At 38.9% G+C, this 19,933-nt stretch overlaps 1 protein-coding gene across 3 annotated transcripts; it reads right to left on the reverse strand.

Moving 5' to 3' along the window:
- Window positions 1–1,722: 1,722 nt before the first annotated feature.
- Window positions 1,723–19,636, reverse strand: DCUN1D5 (defective in cullin neddylation 1 domain containing 5). Of its 3 annotated transcripts, none has more exons than XM_074957201.1 (8): window positions 19,461–19,636; window positions 16,266–16,357; window positions 13,510–13,580; window positions 12,992–13,083; window positions 7,401–7,509; window positions 7,212–7,316; window positions 6,340–6,442; window positions 1,723–5,509 (listed from the first exon to the last, which is right to left on the reverse strand). In XM_074957201.1, exons 3-8 carry the CDS (start codon window positions 13,549–13,551, stop codon window positions 5,454–5,456), a joined length of 507 nt encoding a protein of 168 aa, XP_074813302.1. In that variant the 5' UTR covers window positions 13,552–13,580; window positions 16,266–16,357; window positions 19,461–19,636; the 3' UTR covers window positions 1,723–5,453. The 3 variants fall into 3 exon arrangements, with proteins under 3 accessions (XP_074813302.1, XP_074813294.1, XP_074813307.1); XM_074957193.1 differs by lacking the exon at window positions 19,461–19,636 and adding an exon at window positions 18,772–19,103; XM_074957206.1 differs by lacking the exons at window positions 16,266–16,357; window positions 19,461–19,636 and adding an exon at window positions 18,772–19,103.
- Window positions 19,637–19,933: the final 297 nt, after the last annotated feature.

Raw genomic sequence — 19,933 nt, forward strand, 5'->3', positions numbered from 1 at the left:
TCATCTATATGTTTGGTAGAAAAGATGATTTCATGTCTATCCCATATTTGGAGGAGGTAGACACCTAAAAATATACTGATCTGACAGTGTAATTTCCACAGAAGACAAGACAGAAAGAACCTATCAACACTTAGGACTGAGACATATACATAAACTAAGTAAGGAACGATTTTATTATTTGGATGAAAGGTTTTACTCCATCCATGAGGGTTGGTATGCAGCTTTTAGCCTACAGATGGTTTCCTACTAATGGCCTTTGATTTGGATTTTTTAATCAATATTGCTTTCTTTACAATACTTTTGGATTTTGGCCATTTTGGAGGGCAGGTCCTGCAGCCTTTACTCTCATACACCACAAACTGCTGACCTTTATTGAAATGTAGAGTGGGATAAGAGGTACTTAACCTGGAGCACTCATTCTAAAATTTAGGCTAGAATAGTAGCCATGGTGGTAGGGTACTGTCAAGACAGTGCCTGAAATCAGTAAGGATTATAGAGAAAGCATGGTGCCTGAAGGTTACAGAAATGCAAGGGGTAAACAGTTTTGGATGTAATATTGCCTGATCACAATGTGTTTGACATACCTAGTTTTACAGACCAGCTTCCACCAATTTGATTTGGGAATGAAGAGATACCTTAAAATTTCCTCCCCAGCATGGAGGCTGAAGAACGTGGGGTAGTGGTATGGATCCTGTTTAATAGACGAGAAAGGTCTTGTAAAGAGCACTGGTATCAGAGAGTTCTTGCCTTTGGCTCTGCAGTCAGTCAAGCAGCAAATTGTTCTTGACGCACTCCATTGACTAAACAGGTCATGTAGTAGCTTTGATTATGTATGGAGGCATAATTACAAAATATTTGCCTTCAAGACTTTTAGAAGATAATGTTAAATATTTAACAAAAACAACCTAGATGAAAGATGAGTGGCTGAAGAAATACTTCACCAATTTCAATTTGGATAGGGTGCCAGGGGATGGGAGGAGTAGTGTACTTGACAGCCACAATTTGTCACTGAATTATTGAGCTGTGCAGAATTTTTCCTGGAAGTCAATATATTAGTGTATGTCTAGCCCCAGTCATGTCCCATTACCTTAAGCAATATGCAAGTGTCCATTGTAAGACAGAATGAAGGTGCCAACCCAACATACATCAGGAATTAATGTGCTATTTATGCGAGGTCCTTGTTGTCCCAAAGTTTGTTCTTGAATCTCTATGTACAAGTTGGTCAGAATCTTGAGGAGGCAGATAATGAAATGTTTCTAACTCAGCCAGATGGCTGGCTCCTTGTTTCAATTCCTCCTTGGAGAAGACACTAAAAGGGTACAGGGGAAAGTGCATTGAAAAACATGGCACGATAGAGTGGTAATCATATGAAGTGTTCCTTTTCCCTGGTGGAAGTTGGAGCTGTTTGTTGCAAAAAGTATCTCGTCCAGCATGTGATACATATGGGATGATTATTAGCGGCACTTGTAGAGACAATAATTGTTGTCTAGTAACTGTGTGTTCAGATTAAGTGCCTGCTACAGAAGATGACATGTTACGTTGCTGCTCTTATTTGAGAACAAATCACTATTTGCCAGCAACTCAGGCAGACACAGAGAAGTTATTCAGTAAAGCTGTGTTTTAGCATGATGTTGTACATTTGATTTTAAACACAATGGAATATACACAAATGAATAACTGATAAAGAGGCACCATGACAGAAGCAGGAACAGATTTTCTGCCCTAGTACGTAAGTTATCTTTATTCTTCATTTTTAACAAGGCCAAACTTAGCCAGGTTTGTACATTTTGTACAAAACTATTCACTAGCTTTGAAAACAAAATACATCAGAAACATTAGTTAAATTTATGGTCCCTGTTGAAAATTGCATGTTGTCATCACTACCAGTAATTCTGCTTAAATACTGTGGAAAGGTGAAACAAGGATATCCAAGAAATAACAAACAGTTCAAATATGGACTATGACATACCCCCTTCTGACAATGTGACCTATACCAAGTTTGTATCTGTATTAATCAAATCCTAATATAAACAATTCCATCATATAAACATGTGAAATTACAAAGTCATATTAGGAAAGGATTAGATGCTTAAATGGTAACATTAAATACGATACAAAGAGCTAACATAGGTCCCAATTTTGCAAACACATATGCATGTTTAATTTTATGCTTAAGTAAGTGAACTTTACGCACAATCATAAAGTTAGGTATGTGAATAAGTGTTTGCATTATATGAACACATAGCTAACCCTTTAATTACTATGCCTTTTAAATAATGGGTCAAATCTTTAAATAGATGAACTATTGCCATCCTCATCATGAACATTTCTTTTAAAAAATAAATAAATATGAATGTTATGAAAGAGGAAAATTGTACATTACCCGCACAAGGCATATAAAAAGGAACTATCTGAAAACATAAGAACTGGTATTTATAATACCACAGAGGAGATACCATCATCATCAGGTTTTGGAAGACAATATATTTTATTCCACTTACGTTTCTTTGCTTTTATTGTCATAAATGTGACAATGCATTTTACTTGTGAACTATCTTTTTAACATTTTTTTAAATATAATGAAAAAGCTGTTGTAGCTGTTTTAATCCATCCATTGAAATGCTCCTGAGCAAAGCAAAACTAAATTCTGAGGCTAAAGCATTCAGATAGACTCAGATTTGGCTTGTGGACATCGACACACAAGCGAGGAAATACATTAGTAACCTTTTTGGCACTTATCTGCAATAAGACGTAGAGAGGTTTAAGTACTTTCCCGTCCAACAAAACAGCTAAAGTGACAAGTCCACATTTAAACTGCAAGCCAGTAGTTCACATTTAAAGAACAAGCCCGACTGCAGTTCTGAGCACAGAAATATAACTTTAAAAACCTGCTCCTGTTTTATTCAATTTGAAAAATTATACTGATTTTTTAATAGTTTAAATACATTCATTCCCAGGCTAAGTAGTTATACAGTAATTCATATGATTTTTAACCATGCACAACCAAATTATAAATCCCTGAAATATGGATTTATTATAGGAATACTGACAAAAATTTCAGAGATATAAAAGACACTGATATATCATTTGTAGCTCAACATTAAGTATTTAAATACCTGGGCATTGGCAGATGCATCACTCCAACTGTTTCACACTATTACCACTTCCTAGGACCATCTTGTTTAAATAGAATTCACAACAGTTCCCAATTACTTACAAGGATAATTTTTTTACACTACAAACATTTAATGTCTTTACTTGTATTCCAAGACTTTTGGAAAAGAGTTAATCTTTCTGAGCCTCACAGGGTCTGAACACACTCCCGGCAATGATATCCTTGCTTAACTTCAAAAATTCATTTCATGTTTTGCTTCTTCCAACAGTTCAAGGCACCCACATAGCAGTTTTTGTTCTTCCTTAGAACTTTTTCTGGTGCATCCTCATCCCACATATTTATGACCCTTGCTCTGTCAGTGCATTCTGGGACTGCTGAAATAACTCTCAAAGGACTTGGCACTGCTTCTCTGCAGGAGATACAGGGTAAATTTCCAAACAAAAGGCACTGTGTTGTGGATGAAGTTAGAAGTACCAGCAAATACAGAATGTGTGGCTTTCATACTTGGGAGACAGTGTTGTAGACTGCACACATCAGCTGGACTTAAGCAAAGGTCTTTTTTCTAAAAGGCCTGAAAAATGCTTAGGACAGCTGTAGTATGTATGTGTGAACAAGAGCCATTGTATAAGCATAGCAAGCTCAAAGTGTTTCAATGTCTTTTGCTATGCTTCTTCACTTGGACAGAGCCATAAAAGAAGTGTAAATCTACAGTATAAAGTGACCCCTAGAAGACTGCTCATGGGACAGCACTGGCTGTCATTGTCTCCTGCACCTTGAACAGTAGGTACATCTAGAAAGAGTAGTAACATTTTTCTGTTGTAGAACAACAAGAACATGGAGACACTACTATTTTCCCCCCTTTTGTCTACTGTGAATTAGTTACTGAAGCCAGGAAAAAAGTTACATCAGGTATGAGTTTTCCTCGTCTTTCCTGAGCCTGGATAGTATGTATGCAAAACAGCTATCACTTCCCTGAGGCAAAGATCTTCAAGTCACATCTAGTGTAGTCCCTGCCCCAAGGAGCACACTATATTTATTTTTTGCATTTACAGCATTTGGCACAATGGGGCCTTGATCACTGATTGGAGTTGTGTGGTTCTACTACAGTATAAGTAGTAATATAATAAGGCAGGGGTCACAAATGCTTCATTCCCTCATTCATCCCAGACTCCCACATTTTCTCATTAAATTCCTCTCCCTTTTCTTCACGAGTATGCCAAGACTTCAATGTGGCATCCATCTTCACTGATAGGAAAGAATAGTGATACCATCTCCCCAGATTTAAATGCTGCAAGCTGGTATCAGATGCCAAAATGAGGCAATGGAAAGCAGTTATAGGGATCAGACCAGGAGTAACTGGGGGAAATTTAATGGCTTGAGATACATAGGAGGTCAAATTAGATGATTTAATGGTCCCTTCTGGCCTTAAACTATCAAAAAAACCTTCAGGGAGCAACAGTTAAGAGGATCACCTTTGTGAATGCATCTAGTCCAATGTATAAGAACCTAAATTAGCCTTGTAGTCAAGTCATCAGGTGTTCCCAGCTTTCCCTTTTAAAATATAAATTGCACTTTCACTCAAAGCAATCCAGAGACTAAACTGTGGTAAGAATGTCCAGCTGCCTTGTTGTACCAAACAGTATTAATGTTAGTACCATTTGATATACAAGTGACTATTATCTAGCCATACAGCATATGGAGCCATGCACATATGATTTTTTTAAAATGGCCATGCCTTTAAATGATACAGCCCTGACTGAGTAGTGGAGAAAAATGAATTTTTAAGGCCTTTGTCTCCACCTGGAGATGAATGTTGTGGCACAACCCATGTCTGATACTAGTATGCAAACTAATAAAATACCACCCGGAGCTTAAAATCAACCGTCATTCCTTCTAACTTGTATCTCACAAGAAAATCATACCATCAGCAAACTACAGTGCTAGTTAAGCACATTTAGAAAAACCAACACAACTCATAGCAAAGGGCATTTCTGAGAAAGAAAAATCTTAAAAGTTTTGAATTTCAAAAATAGACACCACACTCACACTCAAGGGACATCCTTCACTTTTAGGCCTTTGTCACAAATCTGGATCTTTATTGTTCTGAAATAAATGCTATAAACACAAGACTCAAAAACAAACTCCAACTTTCAGTCTCAGAAGAGGTGTGGTTCAATGCCCATATCACATGTAACAAGAAAACTTCCTTTAAAAAAAAAAGGAAAAGAAAATCACTGTAAAGTCTTTCATAAGCATGAAAATGCAACCCTTGGTTTTGTCTCATTAGTTTGTATAGAGGTGGGCATCAAAAAATTCTGCATTTTCTTCAAAGTTCTTGCTATGACACTTGACGAACTTTTTGCCACTCAACAAATTCATCAAGGAGAACGGGCCCTGGAAATAGCAATGTTCAAAATTACAAGATGCAAAGCCTTTAAAAAATACTTTTTAGTTTCCTCTTGAACTATAAAGGCTAAATCCTTTAGTCTAGATAGTGTTCAGTGTCAATTATTATGATCAAATGTTTATGAAGAATTTAAGATGACTAAAATTATGCCACACCAAAAACAGATGAATGAGAGTTGTATTTGGGGGCTGGAGAAGGTGAAGTTTTGTTTATTTTTTAAAATAAAGCATTTGACAGTTTGAGTAGATTTTATTAAAGTAGTAAGATATTACATTAACATCTTAATAGAGCTATACTACAAACCAGGCTAAAGAATTCCCTTTTGCTAAAGATTTCAAAATTGCATGCAATTGTCTAGAATAAGGAGCAATATGAGATGCCCTATTCAATAAAAGTATAATATACTTGACTGTACTTTAGCTCTGGCTGGAAGAAAACCACAGATCATTCCCCAAGGATGGGAAACTATGTTGCTTCAGTTTAACTGGAGCCCAGCATTCATTGGCTCAAAAGAGAGGTTGTGTCCAAACCCGGGGTTTGGAGCTGAACACAATGGATCAAATCCTCAGCTCCTGTAAATTGCTCCTGTAAATTGGCACAGCTCTGTGGGCTTCAAGGGAGCTACACCAATTAACAACTGCTGATGATCTGGCCTGTTGCTTGTAAACCATCAGGCCAGTTTTTCTTTAGATTTATTCTAAATTATATTTTGTACTTTAAAGTGAAGTTTCTTTTCATGGAACTTAAATTTATTCCTCCATTCCGGAACTAGAAATATTGAAACTACACTTGAATAAACAATGTTATGAACACTTACATGCACCATCTTCATCGTAGTTGCTAAGATCTGCATGCACAGTTCTGCTGAATTCTAACACATTGTACCACTGATCCTTGTTCATAACTCTATACTTTGATTGCTAAGGAAAATAAAAAATATTTAATCAGGGAATCTGATAAAAATATTTCTTTAATTTTTAGTATTTCTAGAGTCATCTTGAGTTATTTCCTGATGTACATAATTCCATTACTGGATATTGACATCCATTATTTCATCAATTCACAAGATGCCCATCAAAATGGTATCTCAGGGCATATAACACCAGCTGAAAAAACAAACAGAAGATTAGGGAGGGATATATTCTGCAACCCTTTGCAGAAGCCAAGAGTTTCTCTGAGGAAACTGGTTGTGAATAGTGTCCAGAAAATAAAATATCAGGAGAATCTAGTGGCTGTTATTGGGAAGCTTGGACAAAAGGGTGTGTTTTACATCTTGCCCTGAATCAAATTCAGCAAGGGATTCTCCTTCCCTCCAGACTATGAGCTAAAGTAGAGTCCCCAAAGATACTCACTTTGGGTCACTTAGTGGCTTAAGTGGTAGAGAGGCACATTTAACTCCAAGTTTACCTTTTCGATATAAGAAAAAAGAAGTTTCAGCTTCTTATATTACAGCTCCCTTTGGCTTGGGAGGGTGCAGACAATAGGAAAAAGAAGTTCTCCTTTGAGATATATAGAAGTTATTACTGTTTCATAAATGTGTCAATAAAGGTGAAGTGGAGGAGCAATATAGCTGAACCCTCACATAGAGGTGCACAAGCCTCACAACCTCTTCTAACAGCAGCACACTGTAATGTCACCCTCCAGACAGCTGAGACAATTTATTTTTTAAAACAATAATAGAGTGCATACCTCCAAGTACTGATAAAATACTGAGAACAGTGGCCATGTTCTTCCAAGCAGAAGCGCTAACATAGATTTTGCAGTATCAATATCAAGACTTCGCTGGTCTTTATCCTAAAATTACAAAGAAAGGAGCACTTAGGAAAAAATTGATTAAGGAACTTATACTCAAATGTTCTAATGATCGGACAGACTTACCCTTGCAAAATCAAAGGCATATCTGTAGATATTCTTAAAGGATGAAATGTCATTCAGTTGTGACCGCAAAAAATCAAACTTACTCTGTAACTTTTCTGTGCAGTCACACCTTAAACAAAGCCAAACAAATAATGTTAAACAAAAAATAATAATAAAAAAATCCCTATATGCAAGGGTCAAGTTTGCTCCTATTATAAACATGCTTGCAGTGGGTAATATAGACCTGTTTTTCAGATGCGTTCACAAGTCACTGATGTTAGGGATGCTCAAGCCATGTAAACAGACTTTCGTTTACCAAGTACACAGTTTAAATTCTCTTCTTGTACTTTTCAAAGTACAACCTTTTACATTACTAAGGACCAGATTCTGCCAGCTTATTTCTGTTTAGTAGTACCTTGCTCTGCAAGTATTTCAAGCCTGATGGAGTAAGGTACCATTCAGTGTCAGTAAGTGCAGCAAAATCTAGCTGTAAGTAAAGACCCTATGCTGCACACCTTGCATATACAAAATTTTCATTAGTTATACATATGTAAGACTTGCTCAAGCACTATGCAAAATATCCTAGAGCCTCTTTTATATGACTTAACTGGAAGTTGAGAGCAAATACCACAGCATGAACTGCTCAGTGCCCATTAAACTGGGACTGGCAGAAAAAGTGGTTCACAAATTACAGAACAGAATTTACAAGTATAAAAATTATTGCTCATGAAATTGGCTCTGTTAAAAATAGCGTTGGGAATATTTTTCTTAGTATGGCTCCTAAAAAAAAGTGTATGGGCTAGATTCACCAACTGTAGGGATTCACTTCAAAGAAGAGCAGTTGGTTATATTAACTCTTCACTCCACTGGGGTTCTATTGCAGGAGTTATACATGAAAGACAGGCCATTAGGAGTCTTGCAGTGCATGTTGCTGAGATGATGCGTCTCCTTCCCAACCAGCATCTCTTACTTTGGGTTGTGTTGGCTCACTCTATGCCTCCCAGGGGAAAAATACTGCTGACATTTTGCTCTGTCACAACTTCTACCTGGCAGACTTTTTGCTGCTGGTGGAGGGCACTAGTAACTACACAAAATGGCACAGACCCTGGGCCAAATCTGTTGAGTGCAGAGAAGATCAGTGCTCAGTAAATAATCAGCTAATTAGATTGTACATACACATGACAAAAATTAGTTTTACAGTTAACACATGTGTTAACCTCAACCCTGCCTTATTTGTTTTCTAAAATATGGTGAGTCCCTTCATAAATAATAAGATCTAAATTAGTTCAGTTTTTATTTATCCTCCCAAGACAGCCTGAACCATGTATTTGTCAATTTTCACTCTGGACTCTTGTCCCTAAATTTGAATACAGTATAGTTAAATTAAAAAAACTAAGATGCATATATAACAAGCATGTCTCTTTCACTGTTGGAACCTTTGTCCTGACATTAACTGATATAAAAAAATATGTCTGCAATACATATAGGTATGCATGATCTAAGTCAATATAATGCCAGGAATGAGTGGTACTCTGACTTCTATTTTGGGGGGTCTATGTAAGGCAGACTCCACATAGAAAATACCATAATAGATTAATCATTGTCCATCGGGCCCAGTATCCTGCCTTTAGTGATACCTGATGTGTCAGAGGAAAGTAGACACCTTGCATGGAGATGAGAACCTGAATTTTTGGACAAAAGCCGTCTGTCACCAAGTTCTCATTGGTTACTTATCTACCAGATTTTTTTAAAAAAAGACCAAAACCCAAAGCTTTATGCTAGTGTGTCCAGTACTCCCATAAAATTATATAACACCACCCATATCATAAAGGCTTAAATGGTACTGACATATACATGCTTTATTTGAACCATTTTTTTCTATCTGCAAGGGAGAGAGAAGGCCTCTCTGCAGCTCCCACCTCCAATTGTACCATGGTTGATTCAACTGAGTAGAAGTGCACTGAGGACTGAATCCATGCTGCCTATTTCTCCAGTCACGTAAAGAGGCAGTCCCTTCAACGTCTTCCAAATTATTAGTGGACAGCTTATACAGTGCCTCAGACCACGGCCACAGTATAGGTGCAGTGGGAGTAGCAGAGAAGCACATCTTTGTTGCACTAGAGGTTCCACAATATCAGATGATCAACTGAATGAAATAACTGGCGGAAGGTTTCATTTACATTAAACTTACTTTCTGTTGGGCTACAGAAGAATGGAAGGAGAGGTGATGATGGGGAGGAAGTAAGCAGGAAGGAAAGTTAAATGATGCTCATAAGAACATAAGAATGGCCATAATGGGTCAGACCTATTGTCCATCTAGCCCAGTACCCTGTCTTCAGACAGTGGCTAGTGCCAGATGCTTTAGAGGGAATGAACAGAACAGAGCAATTTCAATTGATCCATCTTCTGTCATCCAATCCTAGCATCTGGCAGTTGGAGGTTAAGGGGCACACAGAGCATGGGGCTGTCTTGCTGAACCATCTTGACTAACAGCTATTGATGTACCTATGCTCCATGAACTAACTTAATTTTTTTTTAAACCAGTTATACTTTTAGGCTTCACAACATCCCTTGGCAATAAATTCCCCAAGCTGACTGTGCGTTGTATGAATAAGTACTTCCTTATATTTGTTTTAAACCTGCTGCCCATTAATCTCATTTGGTGACCCCTGATTCTTGTGGTATGTGAAGGGGTAAATAACACTTTTTAATTCATTTTCTCCACACCATTCATGATGTTATAGAGGTCTATCATATCACCCCTTAGTCATCTCTTCTCTAGGCTGAAGAGTTCATGTCTTTTCATCTTTACTCATATGGAAGCTGTTCCATACCCCAATCATTTTTGTTGCCCTTCTCTGTACCTTTTCCACATATATATACATTTTTTTGAGATAGAATGACCAGAACTGCACACAGTATTCAAGGTGTGGGTTTATCATGGATTTATATAGTGGCATGATGATATTTTCTGTCTTATTGTCTATCCCTTTCCTAATGGCTCCCAACATGCTTTTAGTTTTTTTTGACTGCTGCTGCACACTGAGCAGATGTTTTTAAAGAACTATCCACAATGACTCTAAGATCTCTTTCTTGAGTGGAACAGCCAATTTAGACCCCATCATGTTGTAAGTACAGTTGGGATTATGTTTTCCAATGTGCATTACTTTGCACTTAACATTGAATTTCCTCTGCCATTTTGGTGCCCAGTCACCCAGTTTTCAGAGATTTCTTTGTAACTCTTTGGAGTCAACTTTGGATTTAACTATCTTGAGTAATTTTGTATCATCTGCAAACTTTGCCATTTCACTGTTTACCAGCTTTTGCAGATCATTTATGAATCTGTTGAACAGTTCAGGTCCCAGTACTGATCCTTGCAAGATGCCACTATTTACCATTTTCCATTGTGAAAACTGACCGTTTATTCCTACCCTTTGTATCCTATCTTTTAACCAATTACTGATCCATGAGAGGGCCTTCCCTCTTATCCCATGACTGCTTAGTTTGCTTAAGAGCCTTCGGGGTAGAAGCCTGTCAAAGACTTTCTGAAAGTCCAAGTACACTACATCAATTGGATCACCATTTTCCACATGCTTGTTGACACCCTCAAAGAATTCTAATAGATTGGTAAGGCATGATTTCCCTTTATAAAAGCCGTGTTAACTCTTCCCCAACGTATTTTGTTCCTCTGGGTCTGATTGTTCAGTTCTTTACTATAGTTTTAACCAATTTGCTTGGTACTGAAATTAGTCTTACTGGCCTGTAATTGCCAGGATTGCCTCTGGAGCCTTTTTTAAAAATCAGCTTTACATTAGCTATCGTCTGGTACAGAGACTGATTTAAGCGATAAGTTACATATCACAGTTAGTAGTTCTAACTACCACCTGGTCTGGTGACTTCTTATTGTTTTATTTATAAAGGAAAAAAGGAGAACCAACGATTCAAAGGAAAGGAGTTGTCAATAAGTTTCCGCTAAAACAACAATCGAAGTATTAAAAAAAGGGAAGGACTAAAATAGCTATGGTTAAAAACAAAGAAAAGAGACAGAGTTAAAAAGGGGGACAGTTACATACAGAATTAAATTTAATTAAAATCCCAGATTTAAATTCCTCTTCTTCCATGTCAACTTCTAGGTAGAATATAAGATCTCTGAGGCAAGAAACTGTCGTCTTGCACATCTACAAAGCCCACTTTTGGACAAAATATAAGTAATTGCATACAAAAAACCTAGTATGTTAAAATTATTATTTAGGTTGCACAGTAAATCACACCAAAGTTAGGAAATGTTAGATGTATAGTTGCACAAGTAACCTTAATTTTGCCCTCTTGTGCGTCCATCCTGTGCACTGACTGAGGCAGAGGTCCTGTGAAAAAAATAGTATGTAATCATGTAATTAAAGACTGTATAGAATACATATACACAAGGGGATTGAATTAAGGTTGAAGAGGCAACTGTAAATCTGGCATTTCCTAACTTTCGAGTGCTTGACTTTGCAACCTAAATAACATTCTTTGGACAGGTTTTTTGTACGTAATTTCTTAAAAAGTTTTTTAAAAAATGTTTAAACAAAAAAGAGGGAGTTAGGAGGGTTCCTGCCCCATGGGGGACCCTTGAGGGTGGAGGGGGAAAATGAGCTGCTGGGTCCAGGTGCTGGGTCCAGGAGGGTTTACAGAGTCTGACTCTCTCTTCCCCAGCACTCACTGGGAAGTGGAGAATCCTGCCCCATGTGACGCCCTTGCAGGGGGCATAGGCTACTGGGGCCATGTGCCAGATCGGGGGGTGAGCCAAGCTTTCTTTTCCCCAAACTACAGCTGCTCTGGCACGTTCCTAGCATCTCCATTACAGTGTGTGCTGTTGTTGCCGTAACAGCACAGCCTTACAATGTTCACGTTTAGTTATTATCTTGGCACGTTGTCAAAAGTTTCCTGAGCAACAGAGAGAGAGAAAGAAAATCGTGATTTCACTAGTATCTCGGCAAAAAGCTAGATGGAATTTCATGAGAGAAAGGAAAGACTTCTCTAGCCTCAGGGCTTTCCCACTGACAATATCAAAGACTGAACAATGGAGATATGAGAGCTTCTCAAAGAATGGTCCCAAGAATCTTTTACAGTGGAAAGCATTAGGCAATTTAAACATAGGTGTCATTTCCAGCCCCCCGCCTATAATAATAAAGATGACTGACAGCAATAGAGACTGGATATTGAAATCCTCTATCCACTGAGTTGGTGTAGGATGCAATACTGCAAATTTCCCCATATTGCCCACCAATATACTTCAACACTGGTATATCTCCATATCCACTCAGTTGTGTGTCTGCTGACTAGGATGACATTTCAAGATATGATTTTTGCTCAGTGAACATTTGTCTATTAGGGTCTGAAACAAGACCCCAATTCATTCAAGAGAAATCATTAAATTGATGATTTGATGGCATATGTCTGGTACTCCCAGTGACTGACTGGGGCCAGGTTTGAACTGGAGACCTACGAGCAAAAAGTGCTATATTTTATCGTCAGTCCTGCATACTATCCAGAAATTGAGAGAAGGGTAATTAATATCTGCTTCCTCAAACACAAATTTGAACGTGCTATCGTGTATAAAAAGCTCTTACTGTAACGAGGTCATCCCCTTTAACCATTCTTCCTTGGTAAAAAATCCCATGCTTTCAGCCTCTAATTTCCAGGCTAAAACTAACATAATAATCTGAGGGGAAAAAGAAAGGAAAATGTCAGTGTACAAAGAAGACAATAATTACAACTATAATTTACAAATGGATATCTAGATGTTTATGAAGAACATTTAAAACATTCAAATAATTAAGTGATTGTGCTACAGACTTAAAGGATTCCAAAATGTGAAATGTAGCTAAGTTAGTTTAATTCTGTGTGACAATCTTTCCCAAATCCTACATTTCAGAAAATAAAGTATATCTGTTCTTTTAAAAATAAACTTAGTTGACACACTTAAAAAAACAAAAAACAAACCTCCCCAGTTGTAACCTTGAGAATACAGGAAAAAGCCACAACACTTTCCCCTTTCACTTATTGAAGTTTAAATTTAGTCTTATGAAAAAAAAGTTTATCAATTTATTTACTTAAATTTCCATTAATGTTCAGCAGTAAAACCTACGTTCTCAGGTTCAACACCAATGTCTTCACAGAACTTTTCCATTCCCTCTGGCCCTACAACTTCATCAGGACCTTCAAAACCAAAAAGAAATCAGTCGAAGTTATATATAACATTCAAATTACAATCATTGCTAATTTTGGTTACATATATAAAAACAAGAGATATTAAATAAATGACGACATTTAAGAACGGACACAGAATTACAGCATTTGTGGTAGAAAATGACCCTATCTGTAACGCAGGGGAAGATGAAAAGTAAAGAGTACCAGTTATCACCTACAAAGTATCCTCAAAGGCTATTTGAAAACTCACCCATCTTCAACATGCTTTGACCTAGTCAACAAAGCCCAACAGCTATTTTGTCAAGGAAAGCATTCACTGAGGCCAAGTAGCTATTGTTTTTATTATTATTTTTAAGTACTGCTGACATTATGGTTTAAGCCTAAATTTTCAGGGGAGGAATCAAGTTATATGAAATTATTTACCAGTTAATAATTGTCCATAGCCTCAGTTTAGCTGATTATTATTATTTATTATAAAATTACATCCAAAATGCTAAATTGTGTGATAACATTAAATGTATTACATAGCATCTAAGGATGAGCTTGCAGGGATTGTTATGCTTGGTTTTATGCTATATGCTGCCCCTTTGTCTAATAAGGCCTCTGACAAGCAGCAAACTTGGCATCATATTAAAAAAACACATACAGACATATTCTGAGGTTTATCCATTACATTGTTCCTATAAACCTCTCCCTGGTACTTCAGATATTTCTGCTGAGTTTGTTCCAACCATTACTCCAACTGGGCTATTAACAAAGCTGGATGGCCACATGTTGTTGTAAGGTCTATTTACTTTACATACCATTTTGCTAGGTCCTGGATAATTACTTAGGTATCGGCTAAAACAGCATGTTACCAAACTACAAAAGGGTGCATGTTATGTTTTTGGGACAACTATGGTAATTTTGCAAATTACTACTTTTGGGTGGTACACAGATAGCATTGGAGGGGATGAGAGAGACCTATAATTTTCCATGCATTATAGCCATCGTAAATTAGCAGTATCCTGGCTATGATTCTGAATCAGAACTCATTTTTAAAATTTGGTAATTCTGTTGGTTAATGGAATGAGAGCCATAGTCAATTCTGAATATTGAAAGTTACTTCCTTTTCAGGTAATGTGTGCTATTGGCAGATGGGAAAGTGAATCTGGTTTGCAGAGCACAACCACTGGTTTATAGAACTAGTACAAGGTAGCACACTGCTGTCCAAGTACCTGGTCTTCCTGAGCAGAAGCAATCACATGGAATATCTTTAATATTGAGCATTCAATCCTGAAACGGTTACAAATATGAGGAACTTTCCTTTACAATTAAACAGCCCCATTGTGTTTGCAGGATCAGACACTTAGAACTTTGTAAAGGACACTATGTATGAAACCCATTCAATGGGTTGCACCTTCATTGTGGTTACAGTTTTTTCCTCTCTACATGATGTATTTTTTAAAAAAATTAAATGTTTAGATTCGAAGAGAAATCATTTAATTGTATCCTTAAAACATTTAATCCACTGGTTAATATGCAATGATAAATACATTTTTTTAAAAATGACAATAGACGATAAATTCACGTAGTTCAAGACTCTCTAAAATAAAACTGCAAATTGTACATCAATTTAGTTTTCATAAAAGCACTATTAATTTAGTGATCAAGAGTCCTTGAGCCTGAAATCCTTTACTTTTCCACTGGAAAGATGTGGTAGAGCCCAGGCTAATATGCCTCAAATTTAGTTTGGAGAGGCCACCATTGAGGGTGAGAAGGTAGTTCACTTCTAAGCTTCGCAGCTGAGACTATCAAAAAAAGTGTCAATTGGTGTCAGTTTGATATGGATACTCGGTCCACTTTACTAGTGGACAAAACCAACTCATTTCACATTTGCTAGTGAACAGTAATGACTTAATCATAAACTATTTAGGATGAATTTTAATCAGTAATCTAGAGAAGAAGGGCTCTGTAAACATTAGCAATTTCCTAAGGCCCAATTTCTAACTGTTTAGTAGTAAATAAACAGCAAAAAGTGCTTAACAAATTACACAAAACACACTGAGTGATCAGCTGCACAGCAGGCTTAATGTATAAAAAAGGGAACTTTCTTTAACATTTAAAACAAACTTTTTCTGTTTGAGATATTGATGTTTGTGGGGTTTGTTTGTCAGTTTGTTGTCATAAATTAAAGCAAAAAGGTAGGGTACAGTATTATGAACTAATGCACAGTGCTATTGAATGACCCTCCCCCATTATGTTTTAAATAACAAAATTTAGTTATGCAAAAGATAATCAGAGGTTATTTCACTGTCTGGAGAATCTTTTCGCACTCTGATTTACTGTATTTTGTTTTCCCCAAATCAATAGGAAGGACAATTGTATGGCTTCTGGATAAGCACTGTGTACAATGCAACACAGTTGTATTATTTTAAATAAGGCTACAGTCAGTAATAAGCCTTAGGAATACTGATCAAATAGAAGAGGGGGAGGAGGAGATGGGAAAGAGGTGAATTCTAAAGAAGTTAGAGGGATACTTTTTAGCTGGAAACACAATTGTACAAGAAACACCAATTCATGTGTCTTATGGCCTATTTATTCAGAAAAACATTAATGTGAAAAAAAAGTGTTAATTTTCTTTAATTGATTATTAGCTTGTTAATTTCAAACAAAGCCATATGATTTTAAACATGTCTGTAGTTACTTCCATACCTGCATATTCATAAAACCAAGCCAGGCACTTCTTGCTTGAAAAATGCTCCTCTCCACTTATCACTTTACCAGAAGCTTGCGATCTGCAATAGCTTATAAAAATACACATACAAAGATGCCTAAAATGTTACATTCACTGTTCCTCATTTTTTAGAAGTGACTATTTTCTATTAAGTTCCAAATACTTCATTACTAGTCAGAACGAAACCAAAAAAAAGTCTTCATGAACAATGAGCATATATAGAATTCGTTTTAGTGGCAGCAGTTTGATACAGTACTTCACTTAAGTTCTATGCATTAATAAGAGTTGTAGACAGTTCTCTCACACTGCCAAATTTATTACAAATATTCCTTGTTTGATATTTAAAAATACTACTAGTTTGCAAGAGCACAAAAGGACGTGGCCTGTCAAAAGATCAATGCAACAGCAATAGTTCTTATGTTGTCAGCCAAATATTTAAACCTGGGTGCCTAGTTAGGCTTCTAAATCCATAGTTAAGCATCCTAATGTAAGTGGCCTGATTTTTCAGAAGCGTTGAGCACCCACAAATCCCACATAAGGGGAACCACCGAGTTCAGCACCTTTGAGAGTCATGCTAGTTTTATTTACATATATAAATTTGAAAATGTGTTCTCTTTTTCTAATGTAAACATCTGTTTATATCATCACATATCCTATAAATGGGCATGCACAGTGTGTCTGGAGGCCAGAGAAAATAGTAACAACAAACAATCCATGGTAAATCCATTAAATTTTACACACACAATATGTAGACAGTAAAGATCGGCTTCTGCCCTTACATATGTGCACTAAACCCCAATGACTTCATTGTAACATGCAAATGTGTATGAGGTAAAATTTGTACAGTCCATCATTCTACATAGATTACACTTTATAACCTACATTTCTTTCAGTTAAAAGTGGTCAAATCATCTTTAACAAACTATAACACCTTTAGAAAAAGTTTCCTTTCAAACTTAGATGACATCCTTTCAGATTATTAAAATTATTAGTTTATGTAAAAATGAGATAAAAACTGACGGTAAAAGAGGATTTGGAATTATGCAGTTCCTTCCTGGCAACCTTAAAATGAGACACGTTAAACAAAAAAAGAAGGTTCCAATGCTGTGAGGTGCTGAGCACATTTATCACCTAATAAAGCACTGTAAAATTCACTGGGAGTTCAGGACATTCAGCACTTTGTAAAATCAGGCCTTAAATGACAAGCTGCACTTAACGCTGTGCTGCAGAAAAGCATCTATCAATTTGAGATCAAAAATGTAAATAATTAGGAAGAAACAAAGCCATACCGTGAGTTTTGGTTAATTTTTAATGTATTTAATTTTTTTAAAAACACTGGCCATGATACAGAATACTAGAGCATTCCACTGCTAATCTTTTGCTATGGTGAAAACTGACTACTTCATTCATATTCTTTGTTTTCTGTCTTTTAGCAAATTGCTAATCCATGACAACCCTTGCTTTTCACCCCATAACTACTAATTTGCCTTAATAGTCTCTTGTGAGAAACTTTTCAAAGGCTTCTTGAAAGTCCTGATAACTTCAGTCAGTTGGTTCTCTTCCACTCACTGTTTTACTGACACACTCAAATAATACTAACAGATTAGAGAGGCACAATTTCCCTTTACAGAAACTATACTCGTTAGTACCTATCATATTATGTTAAAATGGGTGTTTTATAATGTTTAATTATTGCTATAATCTGTTTATCTGGTAGTGAAGCACAACTGGTTTTTGAAAAGGGACAACTTTATATACTCAGCAGACCTCTGGTATATTCATTCATTTTAATGAGATGCTTCTCACTTGTTTTGGGTATTCTAGGCTTCCTTGTTTTGTTGTGAATCCTGCTGCCCTACTCCCATTCTGCTACACTTACTGTAACCTAACCTGGAGATTATGGGTAATATGAAACCCAGCATCCCAGATCTACAGAACAGCAGGAGTGATGCAGTGGGTTTGAACAAGGAGACAGATATTGGGAGCAACCCAATCTCTATAATAAATGGCACAGTTATGCAAAATGGAAGAGGAAAGAGAGGCAGGGTTGTAAGCTAGTCCCCTCAAGCTTGTTGAACAAGCCGAACATGGAGGCCATGCCCCAACATGCAAGCTCTGTCTGTGCCCCATTATGCTATGTCAAGCGGTCACTGTACTATGCGCTGCACTGAATGGCTGGGCCGCCCTGCTGCGATACAACACCCCATCGCAGAGCAACGGGCCGGCGTGTGTCAACATGCCAGCACGCCATGACGCCCCATCGGATGTCGCGGCCAACTGATGTCGCGGCGTGAGGACACGCGTCGCCAAGCCACAACGCGCTTCAGCTCCGCTCTGAGCGGTGACAGCAGGTCTCGGGGTCACCCGCCCTCGGGCGCCAACACGTGCCCAGCGGCGCCCTGCAGCGCTGACACCCCGCTGCCCAGCAACGCCGCATCCTAGCGACGCCGCAGCGGGGACCACGGCGGGGCGGGGATACGGTACCTGCCCAGTTTACATTTCTTGAGGCCGGTCTCGTCCGCTACCGCCGCCGCGGATTTTCTCTTCTTCTTCACCGGCATCTTCCTGCCTCGGGGAGCGGGAGGGGCCGCCCCGCTGCAGGCAGCCGGGGCCCTCAGGCGCCTCCCCCCAGGGCACAGCCCCAGGCGCCTCCTGGGGACGAGGAGAGGAGCCCCGTGTTCCCCTCCCCTCACACGCCGCCCGCTGGCGGCCGCTTCTGCCCCGGCAGGGAAAGTGCGTGCCCCGCTACGGGCGGGTGAGGAGGGACCCGGCAGCACGACCCGGACACAGACGGCAGGATGGGAGCAGGAAGTGACAGAATCGCGGGGGAGGGGGCGGGACTAACAGCGAGGGGCGGGTCTAAGGCTGGTGCCAGGCGCACCCACCCCCGGCGCGCGCACCTTTGCCTTAGCGCCCCACGCGGGGCGGGGCTGAGCGTAGCGGGCCGCGCTATGTGCGCGCGGCCGAAGTCGCTCAGCTGAGCCGCCCGGGCCGCCTTCCCCGGGTGCCCTGCCTCAGAGCTGCCCCCCGCACGCCGGCCCCGCGAGACACTCCCTGTCTCTGGGCAGTCCCCGGCCCGTGATGAGTCTTTTTGCCTCGTTCACCCTCCCGGCCAGCAGCGGTAGCCAGTTCCAAGCGTGGACACCCCCCCGCACTCCCCTTAAAACACACACATCAAGCGCTCCAACAGCAGGTCCCTGTTGTCAGCCCTGAAGTGCCTCCCTTCCAAGATCTACCCTTCTGCCCTGATACCCAGCAGCAACGATCCTCCTGGAGAGCTCATCGCCCCCGGGGCAGCTCATCCTCAGACGGCTTCCCTGGCTGGACAACTTTCCCACACCCAGGAGGAGGTGGCCCCTCTGCAAGAGGGGCGGGCATATAGGCGGCACATGATGTTAAAGGGGCACAGTAGAATGTAACTGTAAACAGTGGAGTAACATTGTGCGTGGGGGTCAAGAAATAAAGTTGGTCAGTTTCACACCAACACCCATGTATGTCACAGCCAGAGTAAACTAAGCCTTTCACAAGAGCAGAGCAAAAGAAGTTCCTGAATCCTTCAGTCTGGGTGGCAGTTGGACAAAGACAGGATAAAATGTTTCCAAACTTTTTTGGAATGCAGCGTGCAATGGTATATAAGTTAAGAACC

This window comes from Natator depressus, chromosome 1 (genome assembly GCF_965152275.1).
Source record: "Natator depressus isolate rNatDep1 chromosome 1, rNatDep2.hap1, whole genome shotgun sequence".
Taxonomy (NCBI): domain Eukaryota; kingdom Metazoa; phylum Chordata; order Testudines; family Cheloniidae; genus Natator; species Natator depressus.

Excerpts from the sequence above, each read along its gene's own strand:
- DCUN1D5 (XM_074957193.1), bottom strand. The coding sequence starts at position 18,848 with ATGCCGGTGAAGAAGAAGAGAAAATCCGCGGCGGCGGTAGCGGACGAG. Across the intron at positions 13,581-16,265 it reads TTGGTTTTATGAATATGCAG|GTCCTGATGAAGTTGTAGGG; the intron begins GTATGGAAGTAA and ends TTGGTTTTGAAG. Across the intron at positions 13,084-13,509 it reads TTGGTGTTGAACCTGAGAAC|ATTATTATGTTAGTTTTAGC; the intron begins GTAGGTTTTACT and ends TTTTCCCCTCAG.